General features: G+C 36.3%; 1 protein-coding gene and 1 long non-coding RNA gene across 4 annotated transcripts in view; one reads left to right on the top strand and one right to left on the bottom strand.

Annotated features, from left to right (window-relative positions):
• Positions 1–23,646, top strand: part of LOC109028628 (uncharacterized) — a 162,075-nt gene that overhangs the window by 20,290 nt on the left and 118,139 nt on the right. The gene's annotated exons all lie outside the window — the stretch shown is intronic.
• The window catches only part of WDR11 (WD repeat domain 11), a 57,912-nt gene that overhangs the window by 11,361 nt on the left and 22,905 nt on the right, over positions 1–23,646 (bottom strand). For all 3 annotated transcript variants that reach the window (XM_019035241.3, XM_055353239.2, XM_019035242.3), the window contains 8 exons: positions 19,711–19,817; positions 17,275–17,350; positions 14,290–14,398; positions 12,255–12,379; positions 11,358–11,505; positions 9,006–9,112; positions 8,178–8,292; positions 7,308–7,479 (listed from right to left, as the gene is read on the bottom strand). In XM_019035241.3, the coding sequence (XP_018890786.1) occupies positions 7,308–7,479; positions 8,178–8,292; positions 9,006–9,112; positions 11,358–11,505; positions 12,255–12,379; positions 14,290–14,398; positions 17,275–17,350; positions 19,711–19,817 (959 nt within the window). The remainder of the gene's footprint in view (positions 1–7,307; positions 7,480–8,177; positions 8,293–9,005; positions 9,113–11,357; positions 11,506–12,254; positions 12,380–14,289; positions 14,399–17,274; positions 17,351–19,710; positions 19,818–23,646) is intronic.

The raw sequence follows: 23,646 nt of genomic DNA, 5'->3' as shown, positions 1-23,646 counted from the left end.
AGTAAAATGTCTCACTAGTAACTTTTAATACTGATTATATGTTGAAATAAAACTTTGGATATATTGGCTTAAATAAAATTTTAATTAAAATCAATTTCATCTCTTTTTACTTTTTAAAACGTGGATACTAGAATTTAAGCTTACCTATGTGGCTCACATTATGTTTCTATTGGAAAACTCTGCTTTAGAAAACTTTATTCTATGTAGTTAAATAAAAATTAAATTACACATAAAATATTTTATGTGGATTTTTCAATTTAAAAGCCAGAAAGTGATTGGAAATATTTTTAATAATACTTTTTTTACACCCAAGAATTTTAATATTGATTCAGTAAAATCACTTAAAATGCAGTCCAAATTCAAAAGTCCCTTGTTATTCCCCAAATGTCCTGACAGCTGTATTATTTTTAAAAATCTGGGGTCCAGTCAAGGCTGGTACACTGCATTGTCATGTCTCTTTAGTCTATTTAATCTAGAATGGTCCTCTTCCTTTTTGGTTTTGGCCTTACGTGACCTTTTCATTTTTGAAGAGTCCTGGTCAGCTACTGTGGAGAATGCCCTACGTTCTAACTTGTCTGTTTTCTGATTATCAGATTCGGGTTAAACATTTTTGGCAGAGTCTGAACAAAGGATGCTGTGTACTTTTCACTGCATTGCACCAGAAGGAACATGTTACCTGTCTGGTTACAGGAAACACTAAATCTGATCATCTAGATAAGGGGTATTCACCAGAGCTCTTTCTTATCAGGGCACCTTCTCCCCTGTATAATTAATTAGTAAGTAATATGTGGAGGAAGTATTGTCAGATTGAATTTCCTATTCTCAAACATCCTTTTACTCAGTGATTTGACATCCACAAGTGATCCTTGCTTGTGGATACAATTAATTATTGTATCGGGGCTGCAAAGTGGTGATTTTCTAATCTTATTCTTTCCGCATTTGTCAGCTGGCATTCTTCTGTCCACCTGAGCTTTTGCTTCTTGCCCACTTCCCCTTTCCTTACTGTGACTATTACTATGGAGTGAGGGTTTCTTTGGTATTCTGCACTTACATCAATACCACCATTCGTTTTCGTGATGCTCAGACTACCCCCAGTTTGACAGGAGAAGCCTCTTATGTCAGGTCCTCCTTGGTTTTTCAATTCCTTACTTGAATTCTGGCACCACAAGATGCCCCAGACCCATCTTGCACCTTTTGTGCCTCTGTCCTGAAATAAACTTTTTGTCCAAAGAGCTCTGGCTCCTTTTAGCCTGGAAATGGAACTTGCAAAGTAAAATCTGGGTGCTATGTGCGCTCACTGCCATTGAGTGTCATTGCAAGAAAACTCTCTGTGAGCAGAGCCAGGGAATATACATGTTCAAGAAGTCATGATTTTTTTACCAACCCAAATCCACCCCTGGAATGTTTCTTCCCACCACCGCCATTTCCCATCCGTATCTCCCTTTCTATCAGCACAGATCTTGGCTCCCCAAAACTGCAATTTGGTTACTAATGTGTTCCAGACTACAACATGCACAAAACAGCTTCAGAATTACTAGTGCCACCGTCAACTACTCCGGTAAAGTTCAACATTCCTTAGCAATTCTGTCCTTAGAATATAAACCACTAAAGGTGTGCAGTGAATGGGAAGTTCTGTGTTTTAGTTATTTGAACTGTTTTTGTGTGTGTGTGTGGTTATGTTACCAATATTGTTGTTACACAGTTTGGTTCAACTGTGTCTTGCATTCAATTTTAGGGTTTGCTTTTTCTTCACTCTTGTTTTCACTGTATATTTTTAATATATAAAATATATAAATGGTTCAAAACTTGAAACTGTATAACAAAGTTAGAGAAGTTTCACTGCTATCCCCATACTCTCCATTTTTCCATCTACATCTTCTAACTATTCTCATTGGTTTCTGGATTATTCTGTGTATGTGTGGTGTGTGTTTTAGTAAGCAAACGTGTGCATGAACCTATGTATAAAATCCGCCTTTGTACACAAGCAGGCTATACGTGCTCTTTTACACTTGCATTTTTCACTTACACATATCCTGGATATCACTCTACATCAGGTCACAGAGCTATTCCTCACTATTTTACAGCTGCATAGATTATTCCATTCTGCAGATGTCCCCAGATTTATTCAACCAATCTCCTACGGCTAAGCAGTTCGGCTTTTTTCAAAATTTTGCTATGAATAACTTTGTGTGCATTTTGGTCACAGTGTCTGAATGTACATCTTAAGATAAATTCTTAGCACTGGGATTGCTGGGTAAAAAGGTAAATGTGCATGTAGCTCTGTTAGATATTGCCAAATTCCTTCCTATAGGGATCTTACTGTTAGCAATGGATGAGAGTGCTTGTTTCCTCATAGCCTTGCCAACAGAGTATATTTTCAAGCTTTTGAATCTGATAGGTAAGAAACAATTTTAATTTGTATTTTTCTCTTTTTAAAAATTTACTTTTTAAAATCATTTTCTTCTTTTATCCTTACCAGTAGGAGGTCAAATATTTTTCTTATTATAAATAAAGTTGAGTATCATTTCATATGTTGAAGCGTCATTTGTTTATCTGTTTTGCCCCTCTGTAGGCAGTCTGTGACTTGTGAATTACTTTCCCCCAGGTAATCATTTGTATTTGGCTTTGCTTATTGAACACTTTCTTTTATTCTTATTAAAGCTTTTCTTTTGAATTTTTTTTTTTTAATTTCCACTTAGTCATCTTTTCTTTTACATCTGGGCTATAAAGGAAGGATTGTATCTTGGAAAAATGAGGCTTATCTAACTACCTACAGAAGCACTGAACACTTAGCACTGAAAGGGATGCAGGTGGCTAGCTTACTTAACTCTCTTTCTATTCATCCTTCATAGACGACAATCTATATCATTCTCAAGTCAGCCCCATTCATATTTTAGATAGTATATGTTTTAGGTAGATTCATGTAGATAGTTGTTGGTATTATATCACAGTATGTTTGGAAATGGTAAATGTCAGGGAAAAAAATTAACTATACATACTAATCTTGGAATGGTTCAGGGAAAGTTCTCATGCTGTGTGGTAATTTCTTAATCAATGAACAAATGAAAAGATACAAGAGAATCCACGTAGACGGCAGCATCGAGTGTTTACATCATGCAAGCAAGACAACATTTACCAAGTCTGAATAAAAGGAGGGAAATACCTTATTTTTAAAAACAAATATGTTATTTCTCCAAAAGCAAAATATTGTTGACAGCATCCCAATGAGCATGAACAAACTGAAAGTGACCCTTACTACTTCCCTCCCTCAAATGAATTGAAATCTTTCTTCTGAAGGGTAAAGATCAGCCATGAAAAAGTAATAGGAGATCATCTCACATCTGGAGAAACTCACATGCAAGAGCTCATTCACCTCTGAAAATTACACAATTAGAATGCAAAAGCAGTTAGCATCATTGCTGTTTGTCATGGATTCTGCTCCATCTGGGCTAAAGTTATGTGAGGTATGAATCATAACACCCAGGTTTTTAGCTACCTACATGACAGGAATGCAGAAAATCAGTAAGCAAAGAGCCAAGAAGAAAATATGTAGAAAAAAGTTACTCCTCCACCACTTGGAAGTGGCAACATTAAGGTGAGCTGGAAGTCTGGGAAGGAAAGGACCATATTTTGTGATTTTGTTCAGTGTGATTCAATGAGCGGTGAAAAAGAGAGCTAAGGAACACTACTGGCGTTTGGGGCAGGACAATTCTTCATTGCGCCAGATCGTTCCAGGTTGTTTAGCATCCCCAGACCTCCCCACATCGGCAAGTCATTGTGAGACATTTCTGAATGCCCCAAGATTACCGAAAATGACTGTGGAAAGCTGTGGCAGATGAAGAGGAAAGGTTTGTGCAGAAATCTGATTTCAGAAACCTTCTCTCTATATATGCTTACTTAGGAAAAATGTGCTTAGCAGTGGCCTTTAACACTGGGGAGGGGAAAACTGGCTAGCCATATGTAGAAAGCTGAAACTGGATCCCTTCCTTACACCTTATACAAAAATCAATTCAAGATGGATTAAAGACTTACATGTTAGACCTAAAACCATAAAAACCCTAGAAGAAAACCTAGGCAATACCATTCAGGACATAGGCATGGGCAAGGACTTCATGTCTAAAACACCAAAAGCAATGGCAACAAAAGCCAGAATTGACAAATGGGATCTAATTAAACTAAAGAGCTTCTGCACAGCAAAAGAAACTACCATCAGAGTGAACAGGCAACCTACAGAATGGGAGAAAATTTTTGCAACCTACTCATCTGACAAAGGGCTAATATCCAGAATCTACAAAGAACTCAAACAAATTTACAAGAAAAAAACAAACAACCCTATCAAAAAGTGGGCAAAGGATATGAACAGACACTTCTCAAAAGAAGACATTTATGCAGCCAAAAAACACATGAAAAAATGCTCATCATCACTGGCCATCAGAGAAATGCAACTCAAAACCACAGTGAGATACCATCTCACACCAGTTAGAATAGCAATCATTAAAAAGTCAGGAAACAACAGGTGCTGGAGAGGATGGGGAGAAATAGGAACACTTTTACACTGTTGGTGGGACTGTAAACTAGTTCAACCATTGTGGAAATCAGTGTGACGATTCCTCAGGGATCTAGAACTAGAAATACCACTTGACCCAGCCATCCCATTACTGGGTATATACCCAAAGGATTATAAATCATGCTACTATAAAGACACATGCACACGTATGTTTATTGCAGCACTATTCACAATAGCAAAGACTTGGAACCAACCTAAATGTCCAACAATCATAGGCTGGATTAAGAAAATGTGGCACATATACACCATGGAATACTATGCAGCCATAAAGAATGATGAGTTCATGTCCTTTGTAGGGACATGGATGAAGCTGGAAACCATCATTCTCAGCAAACTATCAAAAGGACAAAAAACCAAACACCGCATGTTCTCACTCACAGATGGGAATTGAACAATGAGAACACATGGACACAGGAAGGGGAACATCACACACCTGGGACTGTTGTGGGGTGGAGGGAGGGGGGAGGGATAATATTAGGAGATATACCTAATGCTAAATGACGAGTTAATGGGTGCAGCACACCAACATGGCACATGTATACATATGTAACAAACCTGCACGTTGTGCACATGTACCCTAAAACTTAAAGTATAATAATAATAAAATTAAAAAAAAAAAAAAAAACACTGGGGAGGAAATTAGGTTGAACAGTCCCTGATATCAAGTCAATACTATTTAAAGGATGTGGAAACTGCATGATACCAGAATGCTATTAAACAGTCTCATATTCTTGCATTCCTTTTAGATGCTGCTAAAAAGACTATTAAGATTTATTTTGATGGTTCTTTGTGTCCCTGACATATTAGGCAGCCAATAAGAAAGGTTCTCCAACTCAAAAACAGGAATTCTAATCTTCTAATTTGTCTGACTGCCCCCTCTTTATTGGAGGAAGAAGTGGCCTATCTAAGCTGTTCTAAGAAAATGTACAGATGTGAATCAATATTTTATGTTCTCTACTTATTTTCAAGGAGAATTGAAGAAAACATAGGAAACACCAATGTTAGGACCTATTTTATTTTTATCCCATGTCAGTAAGCCCCAAATATACTTCTAATTCCTCAGAATAGAAATATACTACATCAAACTTTTTTTCCTCAAGACCAAATCGGCCATGAATCTGGAGGTGAACACACAGATGTCTTTTTCCTCACTCCACATTTACACTACCATAGTTTTCATTCTTTAACATTTATTAAGGGTTGTTCTGAGTTTGAAGTTCAATTTGTGGAATGAATACACAATTGCATGACCTTTCCCAATTGCTATTTAGTTTTCTCTTTCTGGCTGAGGCTGTAACATTAGAGATTGAAAAGAATATTAAAAAAAAATCAGAAAAATTTTAAAAGAAACATGTGATCTAAAATCTGGCCACAGGCCAGATGTTCAAGTATGGTATTGAACATGGGTTAATACGATGGACTCCATTTCGGTAGTCAGTTTAATTTAAGAACAAGCTACACCTTGACTTTGGAGATTTTTAGATTCAAATTTTGTATTAAAAGTGAAGGAAAAGCTCTTCAAACATTTAGATAGCAGTTCCACACTTCTTTATCTAGAATTAGTAACCAATTTTTTTCAAAAACCACCCTTGAAGTTCCTTCAATGTCCTCAATACCTTTAGGTTTAAAATGAATACCAATGCTTGCCCTTTCCTAGGAGGCCATCCTGGTGCTTCCCCAGAGCTGGCAAACGACACAAGGACAGACATGGGAATGTAGGTCTTGAATTCTGGCTTCACCTGATGGCAGTCAGTTACACAGTAAGAAGTGGTGGTGCCCAAATGCAGTGGGCAGGGGTGGGCAGTGACAAAAACCAAAGCATACCTAAGTTAAAGGCAGCCCCGCTAACATTAGCAGCAACTCAGTAGTGCCTCAAGCATGAACACAAAGTGAAAAACCAGGTTTTTAAAACCTTACTGTGTCTGAAGTGCCAAATATTGACTCTACAAAGGTTCAGAAAAGTCTCATGAAATTTTCTACATATCAGCCTAGAGTGTGCACCAAAGTTTTGCTGGGAGAATACTCAGGCAAGAAGTTCCCTCCTCCACTCCAAGTAGGATCAAGTATCTTCCAAGGATGAACACTGTATTGCATCAGCCAAAAGCTGCCTTTTAAACTGATAAATGGATGCATTCACAATTGTCCCATTCTTTTTTTTTTTAGAAGTCACATATGGAGTATATTCTACTAAAATGCTTTTTATTCTGGTAAAAAGCAATGTCAAAACAACCATACAAAACAGAGCAAGATACTGCAGTCTGCTAATTTGCTTGACTGGTCATTTTACTAGTCACAGATTGGCATCAAAATTCATAATACACAGAACACTTTCTAAAGTGACTTTTCAATGATATATGGTTGCAAAAGACATAAGGCCATTATTAAAAAGCCAGCAGCCTTATCACTAGATTTATGTCCTCTGATGAGTTTGCCTAAATTCTGAGTAAGCCATTTTTATAAACATAAACATCTTTTATCTTGTTAAAAAACCAAAGAAAAGAGTCAAAAAAGGGGCACTTAAAAAACCTGAATTGAGAATGATTGACATCCATAGTTACAAAGATTGCAGCATCTCAGCAGTAAAAACACTAAAGCTTCAAGTTAATATATTTTCTTAAACTCAGATTCTAAGAAAATAAGACTGAAATGAAACAGAAGCAGCAGCTCTCTCCCCAAAATACAAGAGCTTGTGGCAAAGTAAAGACAGGTTTCAAAGCCCCCTATCATTAGGATTCCATACCGGTTAACTCTTGTTCATCCATTCTAAAGCACGCAGACTTCATAGACATCTCTAGGACTCTGATGCACCCATCATCTGAGGCCAAGATCACTTTATCTGACGTACACCAGTCCACATCCAATATACGAAAGGTCACATTTCTGCCACTTCTTAAACTGCTCACCATCTGAACCTTCAAGAGTGAATTTGGGCATCACTTCCAGACAGAAAAGGAAGATCTTTATTATTCTAGATTAAATGGTCAAGGAAGACAGTCTGTGGCAAAGGCCCAGTTCAAGTTTAGAACTGAACAGCCTCTGGCAATCTATCTTCCACAAATAGGCAGCATTTTAAAGGTCTCAAAGACAGTGATAACATTAAAAAATAAATAAATCGGCTGGGCGCGGTGGCTCATGCCTATAATCCCAGGACTTTAGGAGGCTGAGGCGGGCAGATCACCTCAGGTCAGGAGTTTGAGACCAGCCTGCCCAACATGGCGAAACCCCGTCTCTACTAAAAATACAAAACATTAGCCGGGCATGGTGGCACATGCCTATAATCCCACTTACTAGGGAGGCTGAGGCAGGAGAGTCACTTGAACCCAGGAGGTGGAGGCTGCAATAAGTCGAGATCGCACCATTGCACTCCAGCCTGGGCGACAAGAGCGAAACTCCATATCAAAATAAAAAATAAAAATAAATAAATAAATAAATCTTGAGTTGTTACCTTTAGAACACAAATATCGTAAAGTAAAGAAAATAATTTGTTATGGGAAAATTGATGAACTCATTAAGTACTTTTCATTTCTAAATCAGAAAGAAGTTTTTTAACAAAGCACAGTTCCTATGGCTAACAATTTATTTACGTTTTATCCTCATGGAGAGGGCCTACCTCTTTAGTATCCCACACTTCAGCTCCATCATTGTACATTGCTATTAATTTTTGATTTCCTTTACCAGGAGCAAAACGAATCTTCCTCACCCAACTTCGGTGTGTGGGTATTCCTCTGAAGACAAAGAAACAAAAACATCAATACAATGTAGAGTGAGATCTGGTCACCAGAAGCTATGTCTAACATCTCTCACTATTTCCATTTCTAACAGGTCTGATGATGGGAGAACCCTTTACTTGCTGGGACTGGGAGCCACATCTGACAGAAAGGGCCTGCTCTTTAAGGTCAGCTAAGACTTCTGCAGGGGCCACTTGCAGATAACTATCTCCTAAGAATGCTTGGCTCGAGGCCCATACTCCCAAGTTTAGGTGAAGGGACCCAAGGGTCCAAGCTACACCTCCACGAGTTTACTGATCCTTCTTGCCAAGTCACAAGCCTCTAATGGAACCATATCAAGATGTCATTTTTTGGCCGGTATGCTGGCCTACGCCTGTAATCCCAGCACTTTGGGAGGCCGAGGCGGGCGGATCACGAGGTCAGGAGATCGAGACCATCCTGGCTAACATGGTGAAATCCCATCTCTACTAAAAAAATACAAAAAAATTAGCCGGGCGTGGTGGTGGGCGCCTGTAGTCCCAGCTACTTGGGTGGCTGAGGCAGGAGAATGGCGTGAACCCGGGAGTCAGAGCTTGCAGTGAGCCGAGATTGCACCACTGCACTCCAGCCTGGGCGACAGACCAAGACACCATCTCAACAAAACAAAACAAAACAAAAAAGATTTCATTTTTTTTTAAATGAAATAACAAGATTTCATTCTTGGCTTATACCTGGATACTCTGCCTTTCAAGTCCCAGAAATTTAAATTTCCATCCATATCTCCAAGCACTAATGTATCACCTTTCCAAGCGATGCAGGTAATACTACCCATACTTCCCTAGAAAACAACAGCAACAAACAAATATAAATTTCACTATGCTGTATAAGACATTATAATAAATATTTTAATAAAACTTAATTTAAAGGGCTGTGCTTTAGTATGCTTTTAGTCATCAAATCCTAAAACAGACTTTAGACACTAACAAAGAGCTACATTGCCTATCAATTTCAACTATGAAGAAATAGGAGATTTCAACTTCATGGACATTAAGTAGTTACTGGAACTAGATTTAAAGAGAGGGGATGTCTTCTGAGGAACAAATATGTCAAAAAAAAAAAAAGGGGAAATTAAAGTAAGAAAAACAGAGAAGTAAAGGGAAGGTTTTCCAGAGAGCCAACTCAAACTTATCTCTCACTGCAAAAGGATAACTAAATCCATTCCAAGGGAAACTTAAAGCTCTTTTATAACTAATTGTGCCGTGATTTTTCTATTGAAAAAAGGATCCAGAGCTTCACTGACACCTTTTGGAACATTGTGGAATCATGAAGGTGAAGAGATGCTGTTTACTAAAGGCATATGCAGTTTAAATTCACAGAAAGCTTTGCACAGAAGTTACATATAGAAGCACAATATAAGAATGAAATGCTGCTGTAGTCAATCTAACTTGGAGGAAGAAAGGAACTTGCAGTTCTAACAGATGCTCAGAGGTGGTATCATGGAGGGCTCAGCAGCCTGGGCTCTGCAGTCACACTGCCTGGGCTTGAATCCCAGCTTGAAACTGGTATGTGATTTGAGGCATGTTTACTTAACCTTTCTGTCTTGGATTTATTGTCCATAAAGTAGGGTAAGTTCATGAAACTTGAGTTGTTGCTAGTATTAATAAATTTATAAAGGCAAAGGCCTTAAAGCAATGCCTGCCATGCAGTAAATAGTCAATACATGTTAGCTATTAAATAATATTACTGTTCAATTACTTCTCTATTTATTAAAAGAAATTTTATTTTTGCATTTATTGTACAACATAAAAATTCAAATGGTATCCATGGTAAAAAGTAAGAAAACTCTAGTGGTTTGAATAATTGACCATTAGTGGACTAGCATACACACTGAATACCGTAAAAACTCTGGTAATAGTCAAGAAACAAAACAAAAACTGGATTTAAAAATCAATATTATAATAAAGTCCATTAATAAAAAAAACTTATATTAAAGAAATGAAATTCTGTATAATATGAAGCAACACTTTAAGATATCTACTTTCCTAACCATAAAATAGAATGTTTAATTAAGAAGTTGCCTTTGAAGAGACTTCTGAAACTAGGTCATAATAGACTCTGCAACTTCCTTCTTGCTTTCTCAGATCACTTACTCTAGGGGAGGCCAGTTGTCATGTCGTGAGGACACTCAAGCAGCCTTATGGAAAGATCGACATGAAGAACTAAGGTCCCTCGTCAACAGCCAGCATTAATGTGCAATAGCCTGTGAGGCAGCCAACTTGGAAACAGATCCTTCTGTCCCGTTACACTTCAAAAGACTGTAGCCACAGCCAACATCTAGATTGTAACTTTATGAGACCCCAAAGCCACCTATAAAATTATGGGGGTTGGCATTCTACTAGAGCATTCCATTTTTAGATGGCAATTTAAAATAAATATACCTATTTTTAAAAATCCCCTCATGCCTTCATTTAACCATTAAAATAGCCTGCATTAGTTAACATAAACATTTTCATGATCCATCTATTAAAAACTATCTATGAGATGCATGCTGACACAAATGATTAATGGCAAAACTTTAGTTACAGATTCCACAAGGCCATAAGGATATATGTAAGTTAGTAAATGTTAATAATACTATTACACTTACAACCTGATTACTATTATCCAAAAATAATACTAGATTGTAAGTCAAATCCTTCAGGGTAATTCCTGAAATGGAAAGAAGACAGATACTGAAGTCAGACAGGCCTGAGTTTAAAACACTGCTCTGCCATATAAGTAAGCTGGGTAACTTTGGGAAAGTTACTTATTCTCCCACAGTTTTGTTATGGGTAAAAATGGAGATAACTCCTCATGGATTATTACGGGGATAAAAATGAGTAGCACACAGTAAACATTTAATCAAAATAGTTACAGCGTTATTCTCTAGCAGTATGGAACAAGTTTAATCGATAATATCTCCTTAAATAAAGTTTATTTACATTAGGCTTTTCTGAAGTTTCCAACTTAACTATGCCTTCACTGGATATGGAACCAACAAAACAAAATCTTCTTGATGAAGATTTAATCAAGGTTGTACTCACATCTGGTGGAATCCGAGCACTGTCTTTTACTGAGTTTCCTTCAACAGTGAGATGATAAACTTGGCCATCAATATCGGTAAATACAAAATGTTCCCGGGCAGAGATGTTCTGACTAAGTTCAGATTTACTTTCTGCCTCCTGCAGCAAGCTTTGGGATAGTGAAACATAAGATAAAGATTTTTTTTTTTCCCTAGAGTGATACTCATAATTAATTAACTTGCCCAAAGTACAGATGCATTAAGAGGAGGTCCAAAACTATTTTTTTAAAAGTCTGAAACTAATATTTGCCCAGCTAATTATGGGTAAACATGAATCGCTCCTTAACAGCCACAACATCAGAGGAAGTTTACCCTGCACAGAGAGAAATGGTCATCTAAACTTAATACAAGAAAAATAAAATTCATAGAGATTTTGGCTATAGAACTGTGCTCAACAGAAGGGAGGCTGTACAGTGACCCAACATTATCTCTGAAGCTTTTTATCTGTAATATTGGTATGGATGGGGATGATACACAAATTTAGGATTCCCAACACATTTTCTCTGGTGTGTATAAATGATAATATGATCTATCTGTATGTCTATGCTATGTTCATTTGAATTTCAGAAGCTGAAGTGTATGGAGTAGAAGGGCACTCGGAATGAGCACATTTACTACTAGATGCTGATGGGTGCATATTACTGCATATGTTATTAGTTACAATAAACAGTATAGTACAATACTAAAAATGATAAAATTATCTTTTTAGTAATCTGGGTATGTACTGAAAGATGAAACTAAGTATGTTCAAAAGCAGAGTCCAACTTGCTACCATAGACACCTTCCGATGACACTTGTCAACTTCCCAGACATGATGCTAATGGCACAAATGACAGTGTCAAGAAACACTGTACTGTACCTGATCACAGATGATTCAACAATACTCAGCTCTGTGTCTGAGACTACGGTCTGGCGGGCCATGGCCTCTCGAGTAGCAAGTTGCTTCTTTCTCAGGCTCTTCAAGTTGTGAGATGGTGACCACTCCTGTAAAGCAAATGCAGACAAACCTAGAAGTGCTAGGTTTCCTTCTGTCAAAGAATCGTCCAGAAGAGCTGGGCACACACACCACTGCCCAGTATCATTTATTATTACTACACATGAATCCACATTTGTTCTTTAGATTTTACCTACTTAGAGAAAGGCTAAATGAATGCATTTTAATTGGAGCTTTTATGGCAAACTTCCAAAAGGTCTGACCTTTTGATGTTTTTATAAAATATTTACAAAATGAAAATAATGAATTCAATGATAGTATTGCCTATTCCTCGTCTCCTCCCCCATCTCTTATGTGCACACGATAAGACAATCACAGTTCTCCAACCAGGGTCCTTTATCATCCATCGATTCCTCCAAAATCACTTGTTTTATTTATATATTCTTTTATATTCCACCTATTGTAAAGCCTTTTAGTCCAATATCCTCGCATATGTATAAGTTCTTAACATGTAGTTATTATCTAATTTACATAAATAGTATTGTGTTTATATATGTGTGTGTGTGTGTGTATATATACTTCATCCTGTTTCTTACGCTTTCCACTGTATTTAAGTCCTCTTCCTCCTGTTTCTGCATGCTACGTAATACTCCATGGGTGCATCAGCCAATTGTTAATCTGTCTCCTCTCTCAGTAAAAACACGCAGATGGTCTCCAAACTCACATCATGACAAAACACACCAGTCAATATCCTTGCAAAAGTTCATTTATGACCAAGAGCTCAGCGGACACAGAAGATGTCTGTGTTTGCCCAAGTGCTGCCAGTGTGCTTTACAGAATGGCTGCATTGGTCTACATTCCTACCAGCAATGCACAGGATTCCCATACCCTATGTTCCACCCGTACTTAACACTATATGGCTGTCCAGTTTTTGTTAGTCTAAACAGTAGATCCATATCATGGTTTGAACATCTCTGAAAACTGATGAGTTTGAACATTCCTTTATATGGCTTGTTGGCCTTTTAGGTTTCTCTGCCTCTCATTAGCTCTTCACAGACTTTGTTCATTTTCTCACTAGGGTTCCCGCTTTTTTTCATTGTTGACTTGCAGGAGTTTCTAGTTAAATTTAGACACTGGAAAATTTGTTTTCCCAAAATGTCTTCTGTATTTAACTTTGACATCTTCATCAAACAAAAAGCATTAATCTTGATTAATTAAATGCATTGTTTCTTTTTTTTTTTTGCCTTTTGGTTTGAGCTTCTGATGTCTCCTCCTGCCTCTAGGTCACAGCAATATTTTGTATTTTGTTATATTCAATTTTATAGCTTTACATTTTTACATTTAGGTCTTTAGTCCTGTGACACTCACTTCTCTATACGGTATTAAGTAGAGATCAAGTATTTTTCTCCATAAAGTGAGACAGTTTTCCCAACACCGTCTACTACACAGTCTGTCCATCCTCTTTGATTTGTGCTACTTTACTGTATATTAAGTCCCCAAATATTCATGGGTCTGTTCCTGAGCTCTTTATTATGTTGACTCACTTTCTATTCTTGTGCCAATACAATACTGATTTTATTTCCATGGTTTTGTAAGATGTACTAATATCAGGTAGGAAGGGCCAACCCCACCCACACCTCCCACATTTACTCCTCTTTATTCAAGGATGACTTAGCTATTTAGGACCTTTATTCTTTCATAAACATTTTTGAATATGTTTACCATATTCCTCAAAATATCCAAATGAAACTTGAATTGGAATTGCACTAATATGATATTAGGTTGATTTATCCAAGAAAATAAGAATTATCTCCATTTATTTAGATCATCTTCTCTGAACACACATTTTTAACCAAAAAAATGACATTGGCAGTAATGATTTTGATTCAAGCTTAAGCAAAACATTCACCACACACATATATACCTAAATAAGCTATTTAATTCTTAAACTGTAACTTACCAAAGCAGTTATTGTAGGGAAGTTTTTGGACATCTCTCTAAGAAGGGTACAAGTCCTAACATCCCATAGCTCCAGGGGTTTATCTCTGAATACGACTGCCAAATACTGCCTAAAATAAACAAAATTACTAAATAAGCCCCTTTTTGCAAAAATTTCACCATGAATTAGACCAAATAAAAAGTTCAGTAAATTGAAAAACTCAGCTGACGCATTCTAAATATAGACAATTTAAACTACCATTTAGCACCATGATTAACAGTCATAAGAAGGTAAAGCTCTAAGTGACCTGTAAGAGAACACACAGTCTCACACAATTAGGCAAGGAGTCCAACTTGGAAGAAAGAGTGGCATAGATTCAAACCCTGATGCCACAACTTATGTTAACCCTCCTGAGGCTCAACTTCTCACACATGATAGGAGAATCTCATCATGTACCTCAATTAATTGATATACAGACTATGGTAAACATTCAATGAAAAAGTATGTAAAGTTTCTATCATCCTACTACAGTTGGTATTCAACAAATGCCACTTTATTCACTTTCTGTTAAGCCTGAAAGAAGTACTGAATGACATCAACGAGTGCAATTCAACAAATATGATTTGAGCACTGATTACTCAATAAGCATTATGAGGAACTAAAATATTATCAGCAAATGATGGCTGACATAGAGGAAATGTGACAGAGTAGGAAGATCCCTGTACTCCCTGTATCAAAGGACTGAGATTCTTCCACTCAGGACCATGTGTGACCCCAACAGAAAGTAGAAATTTACAGAAAGATACCTGGCAAAACACCCAAATAGTTTGAAGTTAAAAAATATACCTCTGAATAACACCCCAAGGAAATTTTTAAAGATTATAATGTGAATTAAAATGAAAACATATAACCATAACAAAAATTGTAGGATACAGGAAAAGTGGTGCTCATATAGCATTAACTGTTTACATTACATTTTAGAGAATCAACTTAATTCAATTATCTAAGTTTCTATTTTAGAAAACTATGTAAAAAAACAAGAGCATATTTAAAAAGTAAGCAGAAGAACAAAAGATAAGCATGACAGTCAATGAAATTGAAAATGGAAAAATCATAGAGAAGAATCAAATGAACCAAAAGTAGTTTCTTGGAAAAGATCAATAAATAAAATTGGTTGATATAATTTACTGATATTAGGAGTGGGAGAGATAATCACTGATCATAGATCCACGATGAACAAGCTTATTTCAATAAATTAATAAACTCAGCAACTTCAACAAAATGGACAGATTACTTGAAAGACACCAATTACCAAAGCTCACAAAAAGAGAATCTAAATAGTCCTATATTTATGAAAAAAAAAAACAACTGAATTTGTATTTAAAAACTTTGCCACAAAGAAAATTTTAGGTTCAGATGGGTTTCCTAATGAATTTTTCCCATTTAGTAAGAATAATATCAATTCTACACAAACTCATTCAAAAAAAAGGAGAGAGAATACTTTACAACACGTTCTGCAAGGTCAGTATTACCCTGATACCAAAACAAAGGATATTACATAAAAACGAGACCAATATCCTTCATAAACATAGATATAAAAACTCTTAATAATATATCATAAAACTCTTAATAATATATCAATAAATCAAATCCAGCAATATGTCAAAACAGTAATACATCACGACCAACTAGAGTTTATTCCGGGAATGTCATGTTGGCTTAACATCTGAAAATCAATCGATGTAATTCACCATATTAGTGAACTTCAAAACAAAAAGAAAAACAAAATAACACACACACACCATATGATGATATCAATGAATACAGAAAAAGCATTTGATAAATTCAACACCTACTCAAAAGGCTCAGCAAACTAGGAATAAAACTTTTTCAACTTGATAAAGGGAATATACAAAAAATCTACAGCTAGTATCATACTTAATGTTGAAAGACTGAATGCTTTCTCCATAAGGTCCAGGATCAGAGCAAAGATGTCAGCTCGTAGCTGACATCTAAGTTCTAATCAACACTATACAGGAGGTCCTAATTAGTGCAAGCAAAAAGAAGGCCTATAGATCGAAAAGATGTAAAGGTGTCTTTACTGGCAAACGAGACTGTCTCTATAGAAAATCCTAAAGAATTAACAAAAGCACCTATACTAGAAGTAATAACTAAGCTTAACATGGTCACAAGGCACAAGGTCAATATCAGAAAATTAACTGTATTTTAATATACAAATAATAAATAATTGAAATTTAAAAATGTCATTTATAAAAGCATCAAAGAAAACACAAAATAAACAAATAATATGTAAGACTTACACACTGAAAACTACAAAATATTGCTGAAATTTTAAAAGACCTAAATAAGTGGAGAGACATACCATGTTGATGAGTTACAAAACTTGTTAAGATACCAATTCTTCCCCTCACTGACTGATGGGTTCAATGCAATCCCAATCAAAATCTCAGGAAGATTTTTTGATAAAACTGATAGTCTGATTCTAAAATTTATATGGAAATGCAAAGATCTTAGAAAAGCCAAAACAAGTTTGAAAACTACTTTAGAAAGCTTACTCTTTCTTTGTAATTTTGATTGATTTTCATTCAGTTTCTATTTTTAATAATACTGCTTTACATGTTATTTTCCCCTGAAACAAAAAAACTCAATTTCTGGAAGCAAAATGAGTTTAAATTATACATAAAGAAAATGAGTTCTTTCACTCAGTAACTCCATGCTTAGATAGAAGTACATAAGAACTTTATCCGAAAGTAAATAACGATTCATGCAAAAGTTACCTCATCTTTTTAGAAGTAGAGAATTAAAAGTGATAGCAACTTAATTTTGTAATCAAAATATTTTCTTTGGGCTGCATATCACCATTTGCTATCACTAAAAAGATTCCATATGCATTCCAGCACATTCCCATTTTCTTAAAGATTAAAAAAATCCACGAGATTTCATTGTGATAACACCACAGATTTTTTTTTTTAGGTTGACACTTACTTCAAATGAGATACTTTAATCATTTTGATGGCAGATTCATCATTGCCTCTTTCACCACGAAAAGCAATGCTCCTACCTTTAATTGCAAATATTTAAAAAAGTGAGAACAGTGCATAAAACATGTATGAAAAACAAGAAGCCACGCCAATGTAATTTGATCAGTCCTACCCTTCCTACCCTCTGTTCTCCTATTCATTCTTCCATTTGCTTCTAATCTGTTTCTGTTTTTTCGGTTTTTTTTTTGAGATGGTCTCACATTGTTACCCAGGCTGGAGTGCAATGGCGCCATCTTGGCTCACTGCAACCTCCGCCTCCCAGGTTCAAGTGATTTTCTTGCCTTAGCATCCCGAGTAGCTGGGATTACAGGCGCTCGCCACCACGCCAGCTCATTTTTGTACTCCTAGCAGAGATGGGGTTTCACCATGTTGGCCAGGCTGGTCTCGATCTCCTAACCTCTAGTGATCCATCTGCCTCAGCCTCCCAAAGCACTGGGATTACAGGTGTGAGCCACGGCGCCCAGTTGCTTCTAAGCTGTTTCTAATAATGTAAGTTCAAAGAATATTCTCAAAAGTGTTACAAACTAATGATCAATAATATATCACATATTCAGATATTTATTTTGTAAAAAGGCATTTTCATTTGTCACAGTTTCTTGAATTCTATAATTCAATTTTAGAAATTTAAAAAAACAATGTTAAGTTTTAAGATATTTATGGTACAGCAATTGTCTGGTGTGAAAACTACTTATTTAAAGTAATATTTAATACAAACATTCCCATGTTTCCAAATACTAACTAGTGGGGGAAAAACTCTTGAAACATGTATTTAAGATCTTCTTGTCCCATGTGCAAAATACCAGTTAAATATTTTGAACATGTTCCTCTCAAAACATCTTTATAAACTGAAAACTAGGGAATAACTACGGTGTTCATGTATGCTGTGAAAGAATGAGTTACCCGCAAAGGAAGTTACATGATTTTCTGTGAATAAAAAAAGTATAAATTCTACCTTGTATGTTTTAGTATCTTGTGTTAGATTTTTATCTACATTAAACAAAAGAGAGAACATACTCAATTCAAGGACAACTGAAGGCCTAAATGCCTTCCTACTCTTTGTTGAGATTCCATCATGTGGAATCTCACTATACTCACTATTATTATACCCCAAACAGCCCATGTCCTGTCCTGACTGCACTAGTCTGCTGCCCTCCTTAGAAGCCCAGGCTATAAAAGTCTACCATCTATGAACTCAAATATCCCACTTAAGGAAATCTGTAACTGTTACTGTAGATGTTTGTTCCTTAAAAATACATCTGTGCAAAGCAGATTTTAAGTTATCTAACAGTCCTGAACTTGAGCTGACCAAAACAAATAAAACAGGGATTTTTTTTTTTTTTTAAGTCAATGATACTAGACAACAGCATTTTATCCCTGGGATCACTAGACAGAGGGCCAGTACCATTCTGTTGGCAAATTAGGAACTTGGGGATGAGAGTCAATGGACAGGTCACTTCCAATGAGACTAGAGCAGCAACACTGGACTAAAGATGGGAATGATTCCTTGAAGTTCAGTAACATACCCTGAGAAGTAAGAACAACTGGATCTTTGAGAGCTTGAAAATACATATGGAGAACATAAAAAAGCAACCATGTACTTTATTTATTTACAACTTACTTGATTTACAACCATTTATTTGATTTAATTCATTTTACACATACATACACATGCTCTCATTGGTTAAGATCATCTACATATGATTCGTGTTGCTATACCATTTTAAAGAAACTCATCACAATTTTATTTTTAAAAAAACCTCTTTGAAACTACTGCATACACCAGAAAATAATTTGAAACTCTTTCCTTATTATATTTTCAAATTCTTTATTTTGAAATTCACTGGGTTTAGGCTTTCAATTCTGAAAAAGTTACCTTATTGGGACGTTTCCTATTGTAGAATCTTCAAAATCCCAAATTAAGTTTCTCTATTCATTCAGCCAGAGACTATTATAAGTTTTAAATTTGAGCATTTAAAAACAATCCTTAACCTATAAATTTTCTAAGTGTTTCCTATAAAAGCCAAAATTTCCAGCACAGACTCTAATAAAGTCCATTGACAGAGTTATTTTTAAATCGATCTTTTAAAGTTGGTTATATATAACAATGCACTTAAAAGTAGAACTGGTATCCTATTTTTTAATGAATCTGTCTGTTCAGGCTAATGGTCCTCCATTTTACCATGTATTTGTGCCAACAACATTTCCATGTAAACAACGATGAGGCCTTTCTAGGGCAATTATTAGAGAATAAAAGAATAAATATATAAGCATGAAATATAAAAAAAAATTCCAAGGTGAAAGAAGTACTTTCAAACATGTTTTATAAATAGCAACATGTTTATTCAATATGACAAACCTATTTGGATCTTTAAAAACAAACCTGTTGGAAGATCAACCAGTTGAAGTTCATTTCTCACTAATCCCATATTGTTTGGTGTTGAGGTAGCAAAAGAAAGAAAACTAGTCAAACTTGTCCATTCAATACCCCTATAATAGGAAATGAGATAAAGGTTAAACTAATTCTCTTTTTTATTTGAAAGGTTCATTTATTTGAAAAATAAGTTTTCCAAAGACCTAAATTTTATTGCACAAATTAATTAAAAAGTAAGCATGACCTTTTATCTTAACATGACCTTTTATTTGAGACTGTATTACCATACCTAACACATACAAAATCATTTCTAACCAAAACTTTATCTACAAATGTAATGACAAGATAGTTTAATTATCAGGATTCACATCAGTATTAGTATGACTATTAAAATCTGGCCAGGGAGAGAGTCATATGACAGTAGTTTCAGACTACCAGACAAAGACACAAACTAATGACCTAAGGAAAATCTACATATACCTCTCTATTTTGTTTACTTCTAAGTATCTTCCATTGCATTATAAGCTTCAAAGGCTTTCTCTGTTTATAAGCATAGAGAAGATATTCAACAGATATTCGTAAAGCATCGCAAGTTAAAACATCATGGTTTTAAAAACACACACACTTTGTGCTATCTGCTGTCATGAGTCCCCGGCACAGTATATACAACCTTCAAGTGCTTTAGATTATGATTTTTTAAAAACACACTTAATAAAAGGTAGAAAAACAACTTTCTAAAAGTTAACCTTATTTGGACATGAAAATCCAAAATGTTTTGAGTTTACGGCTAATAAATTCAGACATTTTTATAATACATCGTGAAAGTTTTTTTTTGTTTTGTTTTGTGTTTTTTGAGACAGGGTCTCACTGTCACCCAAGCTGGAGTGCAGTGACACAATCTCAACTTACTGCAACCTCTGCCTCCCAGGTTCAAGAGATCCTCCCACCTCAGGCTCCCAAATGGCTGAGCCTACAGGTGTGTGCTACCATGCCCGGCTAATTTTTGTATTTCTGTGAAATTTTCTTAATGGCTTTTGATTATAATACTAAAATTGCATTAACTGAAACACAAAGCAGGATTTTAGCGTTCTCTTGGGCAGTATCTCTGAATATAAAATACAAATTATTTTCAAAATGGCAATGAAGAGGAAAAATTCATATAAAAATGGAGTATCTTTGTATGATCATTCACATTTATCTGATGAGTAGTATATCCCTCAGAGTTAGTATCCCAAGTAACACTTATAATCAATTTCAATGTTACTCAACCATAAATATTATCTTAGCATGTATAAGTCAAGTATTTAGTGACATCTATAACCTGACTAATCCAGGATAATAAACCTTACTTAAAATTAATACCTCTCTGATTAATTAGCTATTAAAACTTTCTGTGTTTGAAAAGACAACATGTTTGATTTTTCAGAAGCATGTGTGAAATTCTTAGCACAAATCTTGGCTCAGCCAACATTTTAATTTTACTGCCAACATGATTCCTACTAACCTATGTGCATATTTCAGCAGGAGATGCAGCATATGTACTGTAAGCATAAGTGAAGAGTTCAGGCTCTGAGGCTTCAAAGGCCTAGAGTGAATTCCATCTAGCTCCTTCACGGATTACTCTGTAATTTTCAGTTTCTTACTCTGTAGACTGGAAATACAATACCTGCCCCATACGATTGTAGCGGGGATTCAATGAAATGATACGTGTGAAGTATTAATAGTTAACATAATCCCTAGAATAAGTAGTGATTAAATGGAGAGTTTCGATTGGTTAGTGCTGACCATAAAAGGAAACACCAGACACACAAGGCAGGGTGAAAGGAAATGTCGAGAGAAGAGTAGATGGGAAAGAGAGAGAGAGAAGATTCAGCAGTGTAAGCAGAGACTACTAGAAGTGCCAGAATGGCAAGCTACAGACACTGCAACAGAAGAGAAGAGATGAATATCAGCCTGAAAGAGTCCAAACAGATACCTGTGTCACTGCACCTCAAAAGCCCAAAGCTTTTAAAGATATTATTATTCCACGTAAATGTATTTGGGGAGATGCTGTATAGGAACAGCGTAAGGTGGCAATAAACAGTCACCTGGGCTGCACCACACAACAATGCACTTGAAACAATAAGACAATGCAAACTTTTCAGAGATTTCCATCACAATCAGAAGCTGTGATACTTAAAAGGTTAACCTGGCTTGGCGCGGTGGCTCACGCCTGTAATCCCAGCACTTTGGGAGGCAGAGGCAGGTAGATCACCTGAGGTCAGGAATTCAAGACCGGCCTGACCAACATGGTGAAATCTTGTCTCTACTAAAAAATACAAAAATTAGCTGGGTGTGGTGGCATACACCCGTAATCCCAGCTACTTGGGAGGATGAGGCAGGAGAATTGCTTGAACCCGGGAGACAGAGGTTGCAGTGAGCTAAGATAGTGCCATTCCACTCTAGCCTGGGCAACAAAAGTGAAACTCCATCTCAAAAAAAAAAAAAAAGAAAAAAAAAGGTTAACCCTTCTCCATTAAGAAAATGCATGTACTCAGGATAATGTGTTTGCTAAGGGTTCATTGAGAATTTTTATACACAAGACCTACAATTATTTAATGTACAGAAAACAGAAAATGACTTCTTATGCTTTCACTGAAAGATCATAAAAAAAAACTGGAAACTGGCTGGGGGTGGTGGCTCACGCCTGTAATCCCAGCACTTTGGGAGGCTGAGGTGGACGGATCACTTGAGGTGAGGAGTTCATCACCAGCCTGGCCAACATGGTGAAACCCCGTCTCTACTAAAAATACAAAATTTAGCTGGGCATGGTGGCACCTGCCTGTAGTCCTAGCTACTCAAGAGGCTGAGGCATAAGAATCACTTGAAACCAGGAGGCGGAGACTGTAGTGAGCTGAGATCGCGCCATTGCACTCTAGCCTGGGTGACAGAGTAAGACTGTCTCAAAAAACAAACAAACAAAAAAGTGGAAATTCATATTTTATATATGTAACTCTACGATCTATCACTGATAGGACACAAAAGGAAAATAGCCTTGCATTCAGCAAAATAATGCTATGGACAGCACAGGTAGGCATTTTGGAACAGAAAGCAAGAAGCACTTTTCCGTCAATTTAGCTTTCCCTCGGACAGCTCTGCATACACAGAACTCATAAGCAGATCATGTCCTAAAAATCAAAGAATAAATGCTATGCAGCGTTCTGATGATGTTTAAACAAAGAATAAATAAGACAAATTAACAATTAAAATGACTTTATTTGAATTTGCCATAAGCAGTCCTACTGATGGATCATTATAGAAATGAAAAATACGCAGCCATAAAAAAGAATGAGTTCATGTCCTTTGCAGGGACATGGATGAAACTGGAAGCCATCATTCTCAGCAGACTAACAGAGGAACAGAAAACCAAACACTGCATGTTCTCACTCATAAGTGGGAGTTGAACGATGAGAACACATAGACACAGGGAGAGGAACATCACACACTGGGGCCTGTCGGGGGTTGAGGGGCAAGGGGAGGGAGAGCATTAGGAGAAATACCTAATGCATGTGGGGCTTAAAACCTAGATGATGGGTTGACAGGTGCAGCAAACCACCAAGGCACATGTATATCTATGTAACAAACCTGCACATTCTGCACATGTATCCCAGAACTTAAAGTAAAATTAAAGAAAAAAAAAAGAAAGAGGAAATGTGGTACATACACACCATGGAATACTATGCAGTCATAAAAAGGGAGATCATGTCCTTTGCAGGGATATGGATGGAGCTGGAAGCCATCATCCTCAGCAAACTAACACAGGAACAGAAAAACCAAACACTGTATGTTCTCACTCATAAGTGGGAGTTGAACAATGAGAACACATGGACACAGGGAGGGGAACAACACACACCAGGGCCTGTTGGCAGGGGCATGTGAGGGGAGGGAGAGCATCAGGACAAACAG

The sequence above is a fragment of the Gorilla gorilla genome, chromosome 8 (genome assembly GCF_029281585.2).
Source record: "Gorilla gorilla gorilla isolate KB3781 chromosome 8, NHGRI_mGorGor1-v2.1_pri, whole genome shotgun sequence".
Lineage (NCBI taxonomy): Eukaryota > Metazoa > Chordata > Mammalia > Primates > Hominidae > Gorilla > Gorilla gorilla.
The sequence above is the reverse complement of the archived record's forward strand: the minus strand, read 5'-3'. Positions and strand labels throughout refer to the sequence as shown.